Consider the following 21,012-nt stretch of genomic DNA (forward strand, 5'->3'; position numbering starts at 1 on the left):
CTTAGATATGAACACTACATACGGGAAAACTTTCGTGTATTTTATCTTTTTTTTTTGTTTTTTGTTTTTTGTTGGTTGGTTATTTGTTTGTTTGTTTTGGTTTTATTTTTTTTTTTCTCAACACGTGTGTCTACGGAGGATTCTACTGACGGGTGTGAAACCTGAGCAATGGCATATGTGTATGAAGGTGGCGCTATTTCAAAATAAAGATCAAGGAGCCATAACCGACCTCGTCACAACTAAAACACGTTTTGGGACTGGGATTACAGCAAAAACATTCAGCTACCCTGTATACTCATACCGGAATACAATGTACTTAAATTACTTATCGCATGAATCAATACAACTTCAATTATTTCCTTAAAGAAAAAGAGATGATAGAACAAATCGCACGAGGAAATCAATATTGTCACCATATTTTTTTTATTTGAACATAATAAGTGCAAAATAATAAACAGACTACACGTACTATTCCTGCACACTCACAGGAACGTCTGATTTTGTTTCTAAAATGAGTGCAAGATGGTTTTATCAAAACATAAAATTCATGGAAACATCCTTCAACGATTTAAACGAGAAACGGGTAAGATTTCTCACTTATCATATACATATTATTATTATTTTTTTTTTTTTGGGGGGGGGGGGCGTCGCCTACACGTACTTCATATGTACATTCTTAAAGGAATTTTTCCGATACATTACGCAAACTGCGCACATGACCTGTGTATTAAAATTTCCGTTTTGTCTATAAATCTTTGTGATCATTCATATTCGTGATTCATTATGAAAACAAGAAAGTGTGTGCTGAGATTGTATGTACACTACAAGCTGTAATATTAGTTCCTTCTTTCGAATTGGCTTGTATCGAACACACACATACTCCCTTTCTGATGAAGGACTACTGAACCAGACATAGTACTTAGGATATTCGAAAAATACGATAAACAAAATAAGGTTATGTGTAATATAGTACTCCCTATAATGGCATATAATTTGTAAACTCCTGTCAACTTTCAAAACGTGACATAGCATCTATATAGGTTTTTCCTGCATTTAAACTATCAATAGACATACAACCACTGTATATTCACACACACATACACACATACCCATACGCACACACATTACACTCATGCACAGTAAATTTAACATCACTACCCATGAGCCTATCGAGACAGAAGAACTTTTGCAATGAAGATAAATCGTATGTGTCGAATATAAATCATATTTCAATCATTTAAGTATGCTGACCTCCGATGCCTTCAATATCTTTATTGTCCTCTCACACACAAGTCAAGTTTTCGTTCACCACTTTCTGCAGCTTGAAGAAAGACAAAGATGAAAAATAACGAACAAGCATAAATCATCACCTCCTACCTTCAAGGATAATATCGAGTATTTCATTAGCAGAATATCCAAAAAGTTCGTAATCCATCTTGTAGTAGTCTACGAGACGATGTATGAGATTCGTCGGTACCTTGGCGTACGCTTCTACCAGCCGGTCACGTGACCTGGAACTGTGCACTTCCGGAAAGGTGACAACGGAAGAGAGATTGAAGTGATTGATGACGTAGGGGCCATCATATTGCAGAGTCTCGTAATGTCCGAGAAAGGTGTAGTCAATTTGACAGGGTGACGTAAATCTGCTCACTGGCAGCCAGTGGTCAGTTTGTTGGGTCATCGTGGCTTTTGGACCATTGTCCGTGATGAACCGGATGAATTCGTCAAACCGGATGGGAGTTTTGAAAGGATATGTTAGTTTGTCGGTTGATGCGTTACGATAGCGTTTCACCATGACGCTGCCGAATTTTCTCTCCCAGCTGGCTCTCTCTGGACCCAATACAAACTTATCTAAGTAGGCAGACAACGCTCTTTCCAGCGGTTCTCGCACGAACAGGACCTTGGCGTAGTTTCGCCATCTTCTCATGACGTCGTAGGCATCGTGTATCGTGTTCATTTTCAGAAAACGACCCGGTTTGGCGCGCTTGTCATCCTGATACAGAGCCGACATGATGGACTTCCAAGTGGTACAGGACACTTTTGGCGCGAAACAGAAGAGCAGACGATACTTATCGCTGGCCAGGAAATGCACGGTGGTTTCCCAGGATACGGGCGGGAGATTCCTGTTCTGGCCCAGGCGGTTGCACGCTTGGTTGAGAATCTGCCTGCGCCTAAATTGTACAGCTTCGACGTCGTACCTATCATCGCCTTCGATATCGTGCCCATCGTTGACTTTAATATCGTGCCCATCGTTGACTTCAATATCGTGTCCATCGTCGACTTTGATGTCTTCTGCCTGAAAACCACAGTGACGAAACACAAGGAGTTGACATTTCATATTAGAAAACGTGTTGATGACAGATACTTGCCTGAAATATGATTTGTGGGGTCATTATTAGTGTAAACATGTTCACATTGTAGCATTGTTGTCAGTTGACATGCTGACTGGTAGTCTGTAGAAAAATATGAGAGGCCACTTTACAAGCTCCACTGGATATCGCATTTTACTGTTTCTTTCAGAGGTAAAATGAAAAATACTTTAAGACAAATAGAGAGCGTCGGTTAAAAAGCCTGTCATTCGGCCACTTACTGACGTAAATCGAATCTCATGATAGATATGTTTCAGACAGTGTGTACACGGTGGTTTGCACGTATTATAGTCATTTACATATAAGGCAAGTCTCGAGCAAGCTTCCTGGTTCCAGGTGATGTTTAATAGAAAGTTATCTATATCTAAAAAGCTGGTAAGCCCAGTCTATTCCGCTTACTTCACTTGATGTGAAGGTTGCACAGATGAAAACGCACAATGTACACTGTATAATCATTGCCAAGACAATTTCCATTTAAGTTTTCAACTTAGTCGGCAAATCAATCATGTTATTAATATTACTGTCATGTATACCTTCATAACATCTTGATCACTAGAAAGATAACAGGACGCTGTTCGACATATTATTGGTTGCATATATACCCACATACATACATATTCAGGTATTCACGTACAATAGTAAACCGGCACTAAAGCATGGATAGTATTTGTACCATTATCTCCTCATGAGCTGATATCTGGTGTGCGTACCACGGGTAGAATAAAGAATACCAGTTGTGTATACCTTGGGTAGATAAACGATTAAAATTTTTATTTCATTCGCTCGTCTTTGACAAAATCGAATGAGCAGAAACACTCACCTTGCCTGTCTCAGAAGAACTCCAGGGCGACTCAGAGGGGGATTTATCCTATGGATTAAAAAATAAAAATCACATGGAAATGTAGATGAAAGGTTAACAAATAGTAATTTTGCAGTGAAATCACAGAATTTGAATTACTATATTATGACCACAGATACTAGTTCATTTTTTTTTAAGTGGCGGGGGGGGGGGGGAGGGGCTGGCTTCTCCCGAGCATTTCATAATAAACGTGTGGCTTACATGGCCAGGCAACAGGTTATGATACACTGCCGTTACTCCGGAGATGACATTACCCCCAAAATTATATCATCGATTACTTTTGAAAGAACTTATATAATCCGCTATGTCAAATGCGAAAGATTGTTCTCTTTATCATTATCATTATTGCCTTTGAGCAACGTCCCATTTCTCTGTTGTTGTTGTGTTTTTGTTGTTTGTTTGTTTGTTTGGTTTTTTTTTTTTGCTTTCTTTTTAAAGAATAGAAAAGTATATTCAACTGACAGCAGTGTAGGCAATGGAAGGTGTTGGATTGAATAGTGCTGTATTGAAAGATTTTGCTATCGCATTTTCTCAATTAAAAGTACATTCGAATTATCTTGACTAACTTGTATAATAGTGAATGCATTGAATAGAAATATTATCTGAAACGTTGATAGAAAAAGTAGACCATATACTGAATATTCATCGAAGCTGACTACACAATATACAAACCTAAATTTCCTATGATTAACCATATCCAAACATTCAGTAATAATTCTTACAGCTGAACTTGAATATACCTTGAATATAAATGGTAAAAAGAATAGATAATCGCTTAAACTAAAACTGATAATTTATAGAGAAAACCACACATTCATACCTTACTCTAATCACAATCATATTCACAATTCTCGTGAGTGGGGGAGGGGGAGCGAAACTGCTACGGCTACTTCATAAACGCAATCCTGTTATTATATCTCCTCATTAAAAAAAAAAATACACTGCAATACGCGGTTGAGGTTATCTGATGGCGTATCCATTTGACATAGTGAAAAATTGAGGTCTCACCGGCTTGCTTATTGAATCAAACTATTGACAGTTAATTTTGGAAATCGAAGCCTTAGTCGTGATATGGTTGATGACCCCTTTTGTCGTTGTTGTTGCTGTTGTTGTTGTTGTTGTTGCAAAGCTCTTTTAAAAAAAAAAGCACGCCGGAACAATGCTTATCTCAATGGAACTCTCCAAACGAGAAAAACAAAACAAAACAAAAGCGGAAAGGAACCCAGTCCCACAACAGCGAGCGCGTCAGCCTGCATGTTCGTTGTGGAAATACGGAATGACTGGACAATGGCTGTTCTGTAGTAGATTCAAAAGATCATATTATTACTCGTGAGCTACTGCAATATACTATAGAAGAATAATCAAAATCAAAACTATAGAAACACATTCTAAGATTATGTTTTCTCTGTGTGAGTCACGATGAAGTCATGATTATTTTGTGTGATAAGCTCTGACTCGGGTTGAATCGGGTTCTCATTAAGATTCTGCCCTGTTAGGCACTGTCCGACAGCCTAGCCAGTACGAGATTCTTGAAAGCGTTCTGAAAGTGAGGATGTTTCAGGCCGTACAAGATCGGATTTATCGCACTGTTGCTCAGCAGGATCACCGTACTAAAGACGGTGATGTAGCTGCTACCGGTTATAATGAAATTCACTCCTGATGGTAGAAAGCAAATGATGAAGACTCCGACAACCATGAAGAGATTCTTGGTGATCTCTACGTCTCTGCGGGTAAAGGCGCTAGCGAGGGTCGCAGCCGCGGCAGCATCTTCACTATACTTCTCTCGAAATTGTCGATTGTGTCGACGGACAAAGATCATGATGAGTGCGTAGACGACCAGAGTTATGACCAGCAACACGAAGATCAGGATCCCCTGCATCAAGACGTTGTAGTGCACCATTGGGTTCTCATCCGTCAGAGAACACATCTTGTAGAATTTGGAGTATCCGAGTTCACCGATCTCAAAGGCAGTAGGCAGAGTGGCGATAGTGATAGACAGCACCCAGATCCCAACGGCTACGAAGGCAATTCGACGCGGTGTATGAATGCCCCGATGACCACGGACAGACTTGGTGATGACGTACCATCGCACCAGCGATATCGTCGTCATTGTCGACGTGCTGCAAACAATGCAGGAGTAAACCAGACCCGCAGATGCGGTGCAGAAGATGTCGGGAAGCGGGTAGCGCCCGGAGCTAACAAAGAGCCCGGCACTAACGAATGGAATGGACAGGCTGGTCACGAAATCTGCTATGGCTAGGTTGACAACAAGGATGTTGGTGGTCGTACGCAGTCGTTGGGATAGGAACACAGACACTACAACGAGCGCATTGCCACCCATGCCCAATGGGGCGACTACGAGCATGACTGTGCCAGAGACGAGACCTACCACTCTGGGTATGCTACAATCGTTACAGGAATCTAGCGGTGTGGTTGATGTTCGATTTTCGATATCCAGCGTAATCAATATAATTTCCGTAGAGTTGTCGATTATCGCCATATTCTTTTCTTTCCCTTTTAGCGCCTCTCTTTACTAAGTCTGAATTCAAGCATATGAACAGTTAGAAGAAAATGCTTTGGAAGGAGTAACTCTAAAGAAGATACCGTACCGTTGATGCTCGATAGGAATAAATTCCGAATTTTGCTTCCGACCAAATACGTTTTGGAAGTACTCGGTGCGATGGTCGCACAGAAGCATAGCTAAAATTGTGTTTTCTTTCGCACTATGATAAACGTGCGCACTGAATGGCAATTTAGGGTGATGGCTGTATTTAATACTGAAAAAAAAAAAACGCTGATGAAATCCTCGATGATAATATCACTAAGGTGGTAATGGAGCGGTTAGATATCGATCACTAATAAATCAGGTCCCTTCAAGTTTGACAGGCATAATGGTAACTCTTCAAAAGGCTTTCCCCTCTCATGCTGCAATTAAATCTCTCCGATTTCACTCAATAATATTCTAAACGTCATTTTACCGGAGAACGCCTGCGGTGCTATAATAAAAGAGTAAATCCAGAATCAGAAATCCAAGGCGAAAGAGTGGACAATTACATTTGTTTTTCAAAAGCCATGCAGCGTTATCAATGCAGACATTTTGACATACATGGTGCATGGGAAGAAAGTATGAATAAGAGGCCATTAATCGAAAAAAAAAAAAACTGCTGAAATGGAGTGAAAGTTTGACAAGATGAAATGATCGTAAAGTGCTGCCTCGGATGTAACTTCATGACACTTTCTCTGGAGAAAAGCATAATTGAACGCATGGCCTCTAGATGACTATATAAAAAAAAGGTATGGTCATGGTTTTTCAGGGTGCCACATTGGTGTAAATGATGCAAGCTGAACGTGTCAATTACAAACATTAGTGACTAAAAAATGGGTCTGAATTATGCGAAGTAGACGTGTCAACTAAAAGCGTCAGTGTTTTTCATTCATAAAAGAAAAGAAATTCATTGCATGGTGTTCCTCGTCTGATGCTTATTCTGATAGGGAAAATAAAAAGAATAACTCCCTAGCATCTGCACCTTTATTTAAATGCGTTAACCAACCACGTCAGAATGGAGCCCCATATCAACAGAAAACAGATCTTATTGTGGTGGGGACGGGAATATGCATCTTTACATTAGATATGCACTGTACATCAGATGTAAATTGGTCTTTTATCCGGGTCTTTTATACAACTATTTTGAGAAGATGTGAACAGGTTGGTTTTGGTTGATTTCCACTTCGCAACCACAGGCAAAGCAAAAAGGCTAATTCAAAATTAAAAGAAAAAGAAATAAAACATACGAGCTGATATGAACTAGTTATAGTCTTGTCAAAACAAAGCGCCATGTCTATCCAGGATCAATTAACGCCTATTGTCATTTTTTGCTTTGTTTGTTTGTTTGTTTGTTTGTTTCTTTCTTTCTTTCTTTCTTTCTTTCTCTTTTTTTTTTTTTGGGGGGGGGGGCCTTTACTCTCGTTGCATATAACAGAACTGACATGTTCAAGTCCAGTGAACACAATGACTTATAGATCTTGTCCATTATACAGTCAATTCGTATTGGCCCTTATTTCTTGACAGATCGAGTGAGATCATTAAAAAAAAAAAACTATACTGCTGAGACGAAGACAATGAGGGAATAGAATATCGGACGGATTCTTGCATGGAAACAGGCACCATGAATAACACCGTCGAGTGAGGAAACACTTGGGGTGTTTCCATCAAGTTTAAACTCAATAATACAAGGTCACAAGTCAAGTGTTTTATCAACAGACTGTTGACTCTAAACCTCCATGCACACACTGTTCTGTAACCAGGGAGGTGGCCCACCTCCCTGCTGCAAATAGATGCGCTTTTTATTTCTCATATTCTCTCAATTCAGCAATTCCCTCTCATATTTCATTTGTAAATTTGGGAACGATGGGAAGGGGCACTAGTAAATCGCTTCTGTAGTTTTGGGAAAGAAATATTATATGTTGTTATTTGGACACAATTTGTTTCTTTTTTTTTTCTTTATAATAATTCAATCACTTTAATTTCAAAGTACAATCAAACTCCATCTATCAGCCAAATGGACGTAAATGCCATGAAGATCCAACGGAGTTGGCCCCCTCTTGATTCTCGTGAAACTCGCGAATACACATTCATTGCAAATATCAATTCAATGTGCTCTTACTGTGACCATGTCATTTCCCGCTACGATAAGCACTGGACTCAAATGTGTCATTCCCATACGCCGGTTGCGATTTATCATGATGATGAACTACCTCTCACCCTTTGCATCACCTTCTCCTCTTGACCTTGGTTTCCCTGGTCCTCATCTTCATAGAGGTCCGGCGCGTTGACAGGCTCCTTGCCACGGTCTTCTGTTTTTAAAAAGGAATAATAATAATAATAATGATAATATAATAATAATAACAATAATAATAATAATGATAATAATAATGATGATAATAACAATAATAACAATAATAATAATAATAATAATAATAATAATAATAATAATAATAATAATAATAATAATAATAATAAAGAATATAAATGGGCTCGATACTAACTTATTTCTCTGGTGACCCGTTCAGGCCACTAAAACCTCTGTGGCTCGAAATAAACGGAAACATAGCGATCCATTTTAAATTTTAAGAGCCCGATCGGGCCCTTCTGGGAAATTTGGCGGCCCGACATCAATCTTCAGCGGCCCCGGGCCACCGCTAATGTCGATTGTGACATCACCCTCATGTAACACTGTTGCTGAATTTACGATTACTACCTGCACTTAACAACATAATCATGAAGCCGCTATACGTGGAGCTCCATATTAATAATCAGACGTATAGTGTACATAAGTAAGTTGGACCTAGGTGACGGTTATTCTGTCTTGCCAGGCATAATTAATTATGCCAGGAGTCGAAAAGCTTACCGGTAATTTACGTCATTTTTGTATCGGTATGAGCCAAGGAGATAATATCGTATTATACAGAAACTGCCTGGTTTTTCATGTATGGTATACAACAGCGACCCAACGCTTTCTGTTTGATGTTGCATTTACTTGACCAATGGATGCCTACCTACCCAACATGTGAAGATTTGTGACATTTAAGGGGACCTTACGTTCTTCTTATTTGCAAACAATTTTGCGTTTGTTCGTCTGAGAACCAGACCCTCACAGGATTGTCATCAATTTTAAAATACCAGTAAATCAACCATCGTATGTATTTCAATGAAGAAAGAAGCTGAGAATCAAAGAAGGGGGTCATGTTATCCTTGTGTGAACGAAACCCACTGGTCCTCGTGAAAAGATGAAGCATGTTATTGGTGCACATCACTAGACCAACGCCCTAGAGTCATACAGCCCACGAGCCATGCAGCTCACAAGTCATACAGCCCATGAGTTATACAGCTCACGAGTCATACAGCCAATTAGTTCGACACTAAGCTGACAAGGCCCACGAGACCGACACATTAAGCCCGTTTTGAATCTGTCAAACTCGTGGGCTGTTTTTACCTAGTCTCGAACTCTTGGGCTTTATTTGCTTAGTGTCGAACTCATGGGCTGTATATGACTCGTGAGCTGTATAACTCATGGACCTGTTTTGAATGTCAAACTCGTGGGCTGTCTGACTCGTGGGTATCGGTCTAGTGGGATGACCCCCGCATGTTATTTTACCCCAGTGGCAGATCCAGACGGGGCGCACCGGGCGCCCCTCCTCTTCCCCCCCCCCCCCCCCCCCGGAATGATGTCAACAACTTACGATCACTGATGCTGCTGCTCTTGAAGGTGAAGATGAGAACTGAAGACGTGATGACAATGAGCAAAATGGTCGTAACACGCTGGGCTGACATTCGGCTCATGGCATTTAACAGGAACTATCTACTTGCGCACTGCCAAATATACCACTCGTTTACGTGAACATCTGGCTGCCTTGTTGATACATGCACGTCATTAGAAGCGGGTCCCTGTCATGGTTGTAGAAAATAGTACGAGGAGAGTTAGAGGTGCTAAATTTGCCAATTTACCCAGCGTATTGGTCTTCTTTGACGGTTGTACCTTGAGAAAGAGTTCCTTTTGGGACGGCCAGCCCAATTATAATACACTGCCCTGTACCTTTACTAGTTTATACGCACGCATATTTTGGTAAGAGGTAGTGGAGTTTTGGGTGGTTGTCCTGAAAGGAACTCAATTTATTGTCGTACCATCTACATACGTAACACAACATCACATTACATAGCATCACAAAGCATAACATAACACAGGCTAACATACCGAACAAATGACGATTTTACTGCCCCATAGTCAGATCTGGCTACCTTTTCTGAGTGACTGCAGAACGCTACATCCGAGTTTGCCTGATAAATTGCTGTGTGATACACGCTCCACAGCTCTCGATCAATAACAGTATAGCCGCGTTCATGAATGCAAGAGGGTTGAAAGCGGTTGTTACGTCATCGTATCTTCATTGTAGCATCTCGAGGGATCTAACAATACAGCGAATGCAGCGACAGGTTTCTGCCCAAAACTACATTGCAATGCTACTGCAGCTGAGCGACACACTGATTTATAATTATGATATTCAAACCTTATGCATACCCCTATAAAACGGCAAAGGTTGATCTTGATAAGCCGCTGATTGCTTGAGCGGGGCTTGCCCGAAATGATGCACTCAAACTGGGTCCCAAGCACTGACACGTTATCATAGGAAGAAATATTTCTTGAAGGACTTTTCTCCACTAGCGAACCGGCATTTTGCGTTAGAGTCAGCACGGCTTCCCTGTAGCAGGTCCGTCTCTGTTCAAGAAGCTATATACCGGAATGTTAAAATACCCTTTCTCCATCGTGGGAACACATTTGGCGTAAATTTAGTTGCACTATTGCAAGAACAGTGTACATGCGCCCCACACCTGGCCAAGCGGTCAAGACGATAATGGTTCAATGTACTATAGCACCAAGCTTGATCATATCACTTGTTTGGCCAAAATAATTTAAACACGTGACATGTACTTTTGTTTATATGATTATTTTGTACTATTTTTCTTCAGATTACTTGGATACGAACACACACACACACACACACACACACACACACACACACAAAACCCCTTCAAAACTAGATTCTATCAATGACATCACCTGTCAGTCAGTGGTTCAGTACTGATATGATTAACAAAAGACATTGGAATGTACACATGTACCTTCCCCTTGGATAGACTGAGCATTTCTTGCATATTTCCCTGGAAAGTTTATCAGTAACGTATGGAACATACAAGTTTATGTTCCTGTTCAGTCTTTAGGGGAAAGTGTTTTCATTGTCAGAAGATGTCACTTGCATTAATCTTGGTTTGGAAGGGTTTGTGGGTGGGTGTGTGTGTGTGAGCGTATCCAAGTAATGTGATGAAAAATAATAGAAAAATACTGTAAAGTAGATGGCTCGTATTTAGATATTCATTCGGACACATTTAACTGATGACCAGGATATTCTAAATCAAGCAAAAGTTAACATTCAACCATGTTGCATTGCACAGATCCTTTGAGTTTGATGCATGGTAAGATATGCATACCTAGTATACATTTTGTATATTGTTATGCTTATGTCAGTTGACTATAATACACTGAAAGGCAAGAAATTATATTTTTGAAGGATTGTGCATGCTTATTGATGGGGGAAAGGAGAAAATCCATACGAAAAACTTCCTTATGCCCCCCCCCCCCCCCCGTCCATTCATATACCACCGCTTGCCAAATGTTTGTGCGTGCTGGCATCCCGTGCATGCATAGTCATCTGCATGAGTACACTATAGAGTGTTATGATAAAAATTAGTGGGGTCGTAATGAGGAAGTCGTTCCGAATTTACAAACATTTTATAATAATAATAATAATAATAATATGAACACTTGTAATGCGCCGGTATCCATCATGAAAAGATGCTCATGGCGCAAGAAAGAGAGGCAGAGAGAAAAAAAAACAGTGAAAAGGAGGTACTAGTATGAGAAAAGGAATAAAGGAAATGTTTACGAAAAAGCTTGTCTAAATAACCAAGTTTTAAGTGAGCTCTTAAACTCACTTAGAGAGGACAGATTGCGAATGTTGTATTATACCAAATACTTAATCCTGAATTTGTGATACGAAGACCCCTCTAGCTCTATTCGTATAAGCAGAAGTCAAATCATCATATACACGCATACAACTGGATGTCAGGGAGTTTATCATGGAGCCTTCCTGGCTGGCTGGACGTTGTGTCTGCAACGCATCCGCACTTCACTTCTCACATGTGTCCATATATATGCATGAAATAGAAGATTGTTGAGCAGTGTTGAGCGGCAAGGGAACACGACAACGTAATACTAGTATACCACTTACTTTCTGGTATGTGTCGTCTCGCGATTGTGTACTGTTCATCTCATACACAGTGTGGTAGTTCTTAGTGTGCCATTCAGCGTGTGAGTCGTGGCTCTGTCAAAAATACAGCGCAGTCTAATTCATGATGTTCGTGGTCTACAATTTACTACATACACATACCCATCGCATACACACTAGCCCAATGTCAACTTTTCTTATTCGGCGAGGGTTACGTCCAGGTACCAATACGCACGGTGTCTCAGCTGGAAGAGCTTCGTTACCCGGAGTGGTGGATTTACAGTACGGCAGGAAAATTTGACCCCGTGACCGCAGTACGTGAATACACCGATTTTTTCCCAAAAAAAAAAATACTGTAAGAAGAAGTAAATCCCACTTCTCTGCTCAGTGAAGTAATGCTTACTATACAATCTCGAAATGCCGGGCGCCATTCATTGTGCCTATTATTGCGCGCGGTAAAGCAGATTAACGATCTTGAGAATTGAAGCTCCGGTATTATACATTGACCACCTTGAAAATTAACTGAACGTCAGCATTGGCGAGACAATTTCCATGGGACGCATGATTTCCATTTAGATGAAATAATTAAACATCACTGCTCCAGGAATCTCGTTTGAATGTAATTTCCGTTCTCAAAAGTTGTAGAAAGTGTACTTTGTGCTTCAAAATGACCCACCTTCAGATGAGGGGGCAACTCTTCTTGCAAAGTTATTTTATACCCCGCACGCGATCTCATTGCACTCTTCCCGCGCAACCTACATAGGTAAACTTACATCAAACGGCAGAGAACAACAGACAAAAACACTCGCTAATATATAGGGCCTTGTGGAGCCGGGATTTGTTAGAACTCCGCGAAATGTAAAAACGCTGCCAGAAATGTATAAATCATTGAAATTAAAAATTACTGAACTCGATGTGTAAAATTTTTAACTGCTCATGAACCTTTACCGTTTTCATTTTCTTGTAAACCCCACAGATTTTCACCAAATTTGGCAGATAGCATATATTTTTATGGTGACATATGGATCTTAGTTTGTTAAAATGAGCCCCCCCCCCAAAAAAAAAAAACAACAACAACAACAAAAACAACAAACAAACAAACAACAACAACAAACAAACAAACAGAGCTAGGGACTGGAAGGATTCAACCCCCCCCCCCCCCCTTCCCGGTAGCGTTTTTACATTTCCCGGCGAGACGTTTTTACATTTCCCGTTGATGGAATTTTCGAGATTTTTTTTTTTTTTTTTTTTTTTTTTTACATTTCTCGGCGAGACATTATTACATTTCCCGTCGTTCTTACAAATCTCGGCGAGACGTTTCTACAAATCCCGGCGTTGTTACAAATCCCGGCTCCACAGGCGTCCGATTACTAGTACGTCTTCTTCTTGATATGAGGTTTATTACAGACGGGCACTGAAGCACTCCATCGGCATCAAGTACGGTGGACCTATGAGACATGCACCATTCCTTTTTGCAAAAACGGCTCATATACGTACATTCCATCTTCATATTATTATACGAAATTTTCTTTTGGTGTAGCAATTACACTTAGTCTGCACACAGGCAGTAGAAACTTTATGTTTATTGCTATTAAGCCTACCCGGGTTTATTACCAACAACCAGATTGTATGGATTTAAGAGAACTTTGATACTACAAGTAATATACGCAGCTTACAAAAGATTTGTGCTTTAGTGGGGGTGGAGGGTACTCGTGGACATTGCCACTTGGCCTAAACCCCCTTTTCTGTATTATGATGCCCGTTAATTCCATCTGCCTGCTCTATAGATGATTGGGTTTAGATGAATTGGTATTAAACGATTTGGGAAGTAAACCATTGGTATTAGACCAAGAGACAATAAACCGGTACTAGGTAGACGATGATGGTCATAATGAACTATATAAAATGTCTTGGGCTCTTGGATGCAAGGTTTAATCTGATCCACTTTCTCATGTTTCCTGTTATTTGCTTGTTATCCTTTCTTGAAAAGTCTTAATCAGATTCTATCAGTCAGTTGGAACTGTAAAGCAAATCTTTGATTTTTAGACACGTTATCAATCAGAGTTTCTTTGCACGTGAATGAATTTGTAGATTTTTTATGCTGATTGACGCGCAAATATATACATCAATACCAATTTTGATACTGAATAAAGTATTCAAATACAACATGTATGTAGTTATATTAGCATTGTCTGCACAAAAGACATGAGTTGGCGCCAAAAACATGGTATCATGCAAGTTTATCCTTTGGTTTCTACTGACTGTCCTTGTCTTAGAAAATAATCATATTGACGATTATCATGACACACGCATGATGATAATGTTTCTGGGAAAAACAAACAAAAGGTAATGATAAGATGTAATTGACATCTTAGTCACGTGACCAGAAGTCAACGTTGAAGAAACATCCGCAAGACTTGATGTTTGATGCACATTATGCAGCCAGCAGCCTTCGCGCACGGCAGGCAGATCAAAATCATTTCAATTTAATGTAGTCCGAGGAGTCTTCGTCAGTCAGATGGGTCTGACGTCGACAATAATCATTGCTGACGTCACTAAAATACGGACACTGGTTAACTAGCGCTGTCGGTGATTTGCACATTAGATTTAATGTGAACTATTCTGTGGTCAGTGTTGGACTTATTGCAGAATCGAATCACGTTTTGGTGGGAGATAACACAACTGCATAATTATACAATACAGTGTTCATTTTATACGCAGCTATTAATTTATTTCATTTTTAAAACGCAGGCTTGGCGAGTGTCCTCATATACGTCATGCGTCATTCGATCTGGGCATGCTATAATACCGACGTGTACGTTCAGGAAATCAAAAGAAATGACTTACGTACAACTTAACACAATGCTCACTTGTATCGCTGTAATGAGGAGTGAAATCGGACTGACGAAACTGTCAAGGTTTCATCGGAAAATAGACTGAAAATAAGACAACCATGAAATTTCTGTATTTTCCAAGGTTCCACAAATCTGTAAGACATTAGTCGCAACCACCGTAAAACTGATTTGAAGAGGTGATATCACCTGTTAGTCTTCCCATGTTATACAACGCTTCACTCAATTTCTTTCTCCAATGAATTGATGAAAATTCTACTAATCTAGCTGGTTATCTGACTTACTCTCTTTATCGAAGTCATTGTGAATGTGGTGTAGAATCGTACGTTCAGTAAATAATTTTGTTCCACTTTAAAGGGATGGTATAGTTTTGACTGAGATGGGACTTCTGGTTTCCATCTTTTATGTTAGATTATGAGAATTTCCTTTTAAAATGTGAAGGAGTATTGTTCTAATATGTGGGGTGCTTTATTTTACTGTGTTTTTTGGATATTTTAACAGCCATTTATTCAAACCGACTTTCTTCAAAGAAACTTTGAATTCCCCTTAGAATTGTGTACTCTTTAACATTATATCATTTTTTTCATGAGGTGTTTTCTAAGTATCTTGCAAAAAAAAAAAAGTTAAAAGCTGAATTCTCATCTCAGCTGATACTGTACTGCCCCTTTGACCAGTGGCAATAGGAGTCCTTCATTGGTGGAAGTATATTGGCACGCCCTCAACGAATTCCACTGAAGAAGAATGAAAGTTGGCTGCACGATACCAACACACGTCACGCACTCAAACGAGCCGGCTCTAAGTCTACAATTAGGTGATGAAAAATGCGAACATGATCTTTGAATTCCCTTTAATTATTCAAGAGTACTATTGGGGTCGTTCAGTTGGCGTGCGACTGGAAATCGCTGACGATACAAAGATAAGATAATTTAAATCATTACAAATTATGATTAAACAGGAATCAAGTATAGTGTAGTTTGGTTGTATATACCTGCTATATGCCAGCTATAGTATCTTTCTAATATATCGTTGCCATTGTAGAGTAGACGACCTTCTCCTGTATACCTTCATATCCTTCATGACACACTGTGATTTATGTAATAGCCCTACGTATCTCCAAGGCAAAAAAGTGAGCCGATGACATAATCCATCTCGATTAGAACACCATGCATGTGATTGCCATTAAATATTAACGTTTTGTGAAAACATGTGTTAAACTTATAAAATTCGATAACATTCTCATTAATATTCCTTTCACATTTCGATGAAACTTCCACCACCTGTTAGAGTTTACTCTATGATATCTTTATGGGGGCGAACTTGCACGCGAAATCGGGAGTGGCTTTTTGCTCTAGGTGGTATGAGCTTGCAAGTTTCGCTTATCCGAACAATCCAATTTAAAAGTTTCGTCTACACGTTTCAAAGCGTGCGCCACGAGCGTGCGCAGGAATCCAGCTCGACTATTTTATAGTACATTCACACATTTGGTCGCAATTTAAATTCCGACGCAAACACCGGATTTTTATGTGTGTGCACAAAATAATCGCGTGAGATTCAAATCGCGATACGTCCATCACCAGAAGTGCGACGAAACATACGGCAACAACCCAACACCCAAGAACTCTAGCGCTGGGAGGGGGGGGGGATCATCGCAATACAATTATCGCTTTCAATACCCCTTGTGCTGCGCTTTGCTCGCAGGCTGGCAAGCTCGCGTGAGCACTTTTCTTTTTTCGCTGATGTCTAGAAACTATTGTCTATAATAGAGATTACCTAATCCTCCCAATCCCTCTTGTGTCACTATGACGTTTCTGTTGAACTGAGGCACATTACGACGCCTGAGTGGGCTTGCGAACTCTACAACTGCACCTCGTTAACATAACTGGTTGAGGGGCTTAAAGTTGCACAAAACTTTCATTTGCCCAGTGCTAATCTATCATCTGAGTGCGGTAAATCTGTCCAGGTCAATTTTCTACGGATGACTGAATGTTGATTAAAAATCTTGACAAGCGACGCTGTATAAATGCCTGGTACTGGTAGGCTTAACGGCTATGATTTATCAGAATATCTCGAGTACTGCTTTTCCATCATGAAATAAAGCTTAAATACAGATCTATCACGCCAATCTTTCTTGATGAATCATATTCTTACAGCAGAAAATCATAGAACTTATTGGGCACGAGAAAACGAGATGATAGTAGAGGGAATAGAGGAATACTGTACTAGAGGGAAGAGATGGTAGCGAGACTGGCAGTGGGAGAGCCGAGGGTAAGAAAAAAGAAACTTAAAATGCAAGGGGGTGCTGCTGAAACTTCTACGTTGTAATAGCGAGCCAGTGGCATAATATCGAGTCAAAAAGGGCCCAAGGTTTCGATTCTAGAAGATGACAAAAATGAAAAGTATGTATACACATAATTTATTATATCGACCACAGGTACATGAAGTGTATGATACCACAGGTTTATCGCAGGTTGCCCACCCTCGAGTTTAAGAATCACCACTTGCCTTACAATACTATCCCTTTGTGTTTGCTCATTAATATTTTTGTTGCTTTAATTCCCCTTCTTACCCAATTGGCTCCCTGCTTTTGACACCTACAAAATAACACGAGTTTTGTATTTCTTATCAAGACACATTGCATTTTGAAAGACTACCTATTCATGTTCAAACTTGTATATCATTTGAATATTCCAAGAAGCAGTGTAAATGTCTAAGCTTTGACTTTTAACCTTGATCTTGCCGTCCACTTTATATTTTTCAATCTCCCTTTTGACCCAATATACTTTGCAGAATCTAGTACATGTACTATCATAGGGATATGGGTGGGGGATAGGGGTAACAAATGGATCACTAACCACTGATCCTTCAACCCTTTGTGATAGTTTAACTGGTTTTGATAAATGTATATTCCATACATTCTTAATAAATGTATATTATTTACATGTTTGTGTGATGTATAATATTCTATATTCTTACCTTTGTATTGTATTGTATTGTTATGGGATGTAAAATTTCAATGTTTCATGTACATGTAATACAAAGCTCTCTTGCAAAGCAAGTTTTTAATGTACTGAAGAGACCACATTGAATAAGGAACACAAAATAAATATTTTCTCTTTCCCAAACCATTACAAACTGACATATGGTTGGTTCATTGAAGATATGTACATAATGTAAAATGGTAAGAGCAGTTTGACAGAATGCCAGTCATAAAGCTGTAAGTGAATTCCATCCATTAGTATTTAAAATGCTGATTAAAATATGATGTCATTGGATCAGATCGACAGTAAACTGAGCGACAAATATAAACAGATGATTTTTTGTTCTAACGTACACATGGTAAAGAACACACGACGCTGAATTTAGGTTTTAAATAATCTGTTCGTTAAGAGCAAGCACATGTATTCATACTTTATTCATAGTCATCATCTTTCTTACATAATGAATAAACTTCTGATTTATCAGGTTGCATACACAAGAGACGCGTACAATGTACTTCCTAATGTTTCAAAACTCTGTCTGCTACCCTGGAGCATTGCATGTCCAATACTATGTCAGTCATATGGTACAACCACTCTTTTACATGTATATGTTTAAAAAAGAGCACAAAGCACAACTACAAAAATTACAAAAATCTTTTGTGCATGGAGCCATACCAGTTGTCTAAAAGTAAAAGTTGGTTTCATTGTGCAATACATGTCAATTAAAGGGAATGGCTAGTAACTGATCAGTGGAAATCAGTGGGAATGCTGTTGCTATTATTTGCTTCAGAATGGTTTCATATTCAAGTAATGTGCAGTATAATGTTTCCAGGTTAGCATGCCTGTACAGTGACGGGGCATTAAACTGCACAATACTTCAATATGAGACTGTTTTGAAGCAAATAATTTTCACACAACAATAGATATATAATATACTCTTAAATGAATCCCACAAGAATTGGAACAATCATCCCCCAGCATTCCCACTGATCAGTTACTAGCCATCCCCTTTAATCCTTTGTGTGCTTTTGGGTGCTGATTGGTACAGAAAAGCCAATAGCATTCTACACACTGTACAAAGTCCTGGCACATAAAGGGTTAAACTTATGCGATATCAACCACCTACTCAAAATCTCTTGTACTCTATCTAATGAGCACAGCATTTATGATATGCCATTGGAGAGCATGGAGGTGATATCAACATGTTAAGTAAACCGACAGTAAAATGTGTCACAAACTTCCCCTTCCCAGCGCACTGATTAGATCATTGGTCATTGAACTGCAGGTATACGCAATGTGGGTGTAGTCAATCCTCTTGCTGGATGCATCTTTGGAAGCTAAAAAGCTGACAACTCCTGAACCTGAAGAGTACTCAAACTTCTTTAAGCACCTTTCAGATCTCTAAGGTAATCTATTCTGTAATTAGAGAGTGGGAGAGCTGACTCTAAAGGTAGGAATCTCATCCAACAAAGCCACAAGACACTTTACAGTTGTATTTTGAAATTGCTACTTGCACTACATGTAAAGTGGACTCCCGTTATATCGAAGTCCTCAGATCGGCAGTTTCCTTTCATTATATTGAAAATTTGTTATTACCGAACAAATAAACAATAAAAATACATAGAAAGGATAATGGTGAGGCCTGAATTTTTACTTCGTTGTAACCGGAATTTCATTACATCCGTGTTCGTCATAACAGGAGTGCACTGTAATAACAGAGTGGGAGAGCTGACTCTAGATTTCTTAAAGGTAGGAATTTCATGCAACAAGATACAAGGTACAAGATACTTTAATTTTGAATTTGCTACTTACACTACGTATTTATTCCCAGACGTTTCATATCAGGATGATACCTTGTGCAACAACCAAAAATGAATATTAATAGATGTGAACCTTTTCATGAATGCCATTCTATGCTTCATCATATTCGCACTTCAATTCTATAGTTTAAAAAAAAAAAATTAAAAAACACAAACACCTGTATCCTTTCCTTAAATATTAAGCCCATGTGAACCTCACTCCAACTTCATCATTGACAAAGGTTCGAAAGTGTTCTCCAAACTTTGTGATCATCACGGTACTTTTTTTATTAAGTTGCACAATCAAGACCTCTCTATTGGTAATTGCGAACTTCATTCCAGGTATGAGTCAAGCTCACAGTGACCTGCAACTTGGCAACTCTTGTGTGTGTTGCAATACAGTGGACTCCCGTTATAACAAAGTCCTTGGGACCGGCAGTTTTCTTTCATTGTAACGAAATTTCATTATAAACAAACAAATAAACAATAAAAATACACAGAGCGGATAATGTTGCAGCCTGAATTTTTACTTCGTTGTAACTGGAATTTCGTTATAACCATGTTCGCTATAACGGGAGTGCACTGTATTGCTCTAATAATGCACATGCAGGCCTGTCAACAGTTCATGCATGTCCTCTATTGTAGCACGACATGTAACAATAGACTGACAAGCTCGTTCCAAGTTCTACCAGGCTCTATGCCAGTCAGTGGCACAACTTTTTTGTCTTGGAAAATGATGTGCTGTAGACACTACAAGGACAACTCATCACCAGTAGCCAGTGAATGATGCAATTACATGTACGTTCTCTGAAATTATGCCATCTTCCTTTCTTCAATACATTGTATCAAAATGAATGCATCTGTCATGCATCTTCATCAACCTATCAGCTCTCATACACAAAACGTATCAGTGTTTTGGACAAAAGTCCTTTTGATAGTCACAGCGCTGGCACATTTGCATAAATTATTAGCCACTTTCACAAATAATTAGCCATTTTTTACAACAAAACAGCTGCAAAATCTCTTCTACATTCAAATGAAATTTTTTTTTTTCAAGCTTGAAGAAATTTGTGAACAGGAATAAATAAATTGATATCATAGAGTGTGAAGAGATTTGAAGTGTTCTTAATAACGCATTTTCCTATGAACATTATAAAAGTACCAAAAAATCTGTACAGGAAATTAAATACATGCACAATTCCATTGCACAAAAGCTTGCTTTGCCAATAAATTACATATACTAGGTAAAAGCTGTCAGCTTATCAATGAGAATCATTGCCATACTCTGTAAATATATGTGATTGGTAACAGTCA

General features: G+C 39.2%; 1 protein-coding gene across 1 annotated transcript; it reads right to left on the reverse strand.

The window, feature by feature from the left end:
- Positions 1-419: 419 nt before the first annotated feature.
- Positions 420-9,672, reverse strand: LOC140239805 (carbohydrate sulfotransferase 14-like). Its single transcript, XM_072319630.1, has 3 exons — positions 9,469-9,672; positions 7,991-8,082; positions 420-2,296 (listed from the first exon to the last, which is right to left on the reverse strand). The coding sequence occupies exons 1-3, from the start codon at positions 9,566-9,568 to the stop codon at positions 1,367-1,369; spliced, it is 1,122 nt and encodes a 373-aa protein (XP_072175731.1). The 5' UTR covers positions 9,569-9,672; the 3' UTR covers positions 420-1,366.
- Between the last annotated feature and the right edge of the window lie 11,340 nt (positions 9,673-21,012).

This window comes from Diadema setosum, chromosome 2 (genome assembly GCF_964275005.1).
Source record: "Diadema setosum chromosome 2, eeDiaSeto1, whole genome shotgun sequence".
Taxonomy (NCBI): Eukaryota; Metazoa; Echinodermata; class Echinoidea; order Diadematoida; family Diadematidae; genus Diadema; species Diadema setosum.

What these genes read in the sequence shown, in the direction of transcription:
- LOC140239805 (XM_072319630.1), bottom strand. Translation starts at nt 9,568, where the DNA reads ATGAGCCGAATGTCAGCCCAGCGTGTTACGACCATTTTGCTCATTGTC. An exon ending in GAGCAGCAGCATCAGTGATC is followed by an intron (nt 8,083 to 9,468) that starts GTAAGTTGTTGA and finishes TTTTAAAAACAG; the next exon opens with AAGACCGTGGCAAGGAGCCT. An exon ending in AGGAGAAGGTGATGCAAAGG is followed by an intron (nt 2,297 to 7,990) that starts GTGAGAGGTAGT and finishes TGTGGTTTTCAG; the next exon opens with GCAGAAGACATCAAAGTCGA.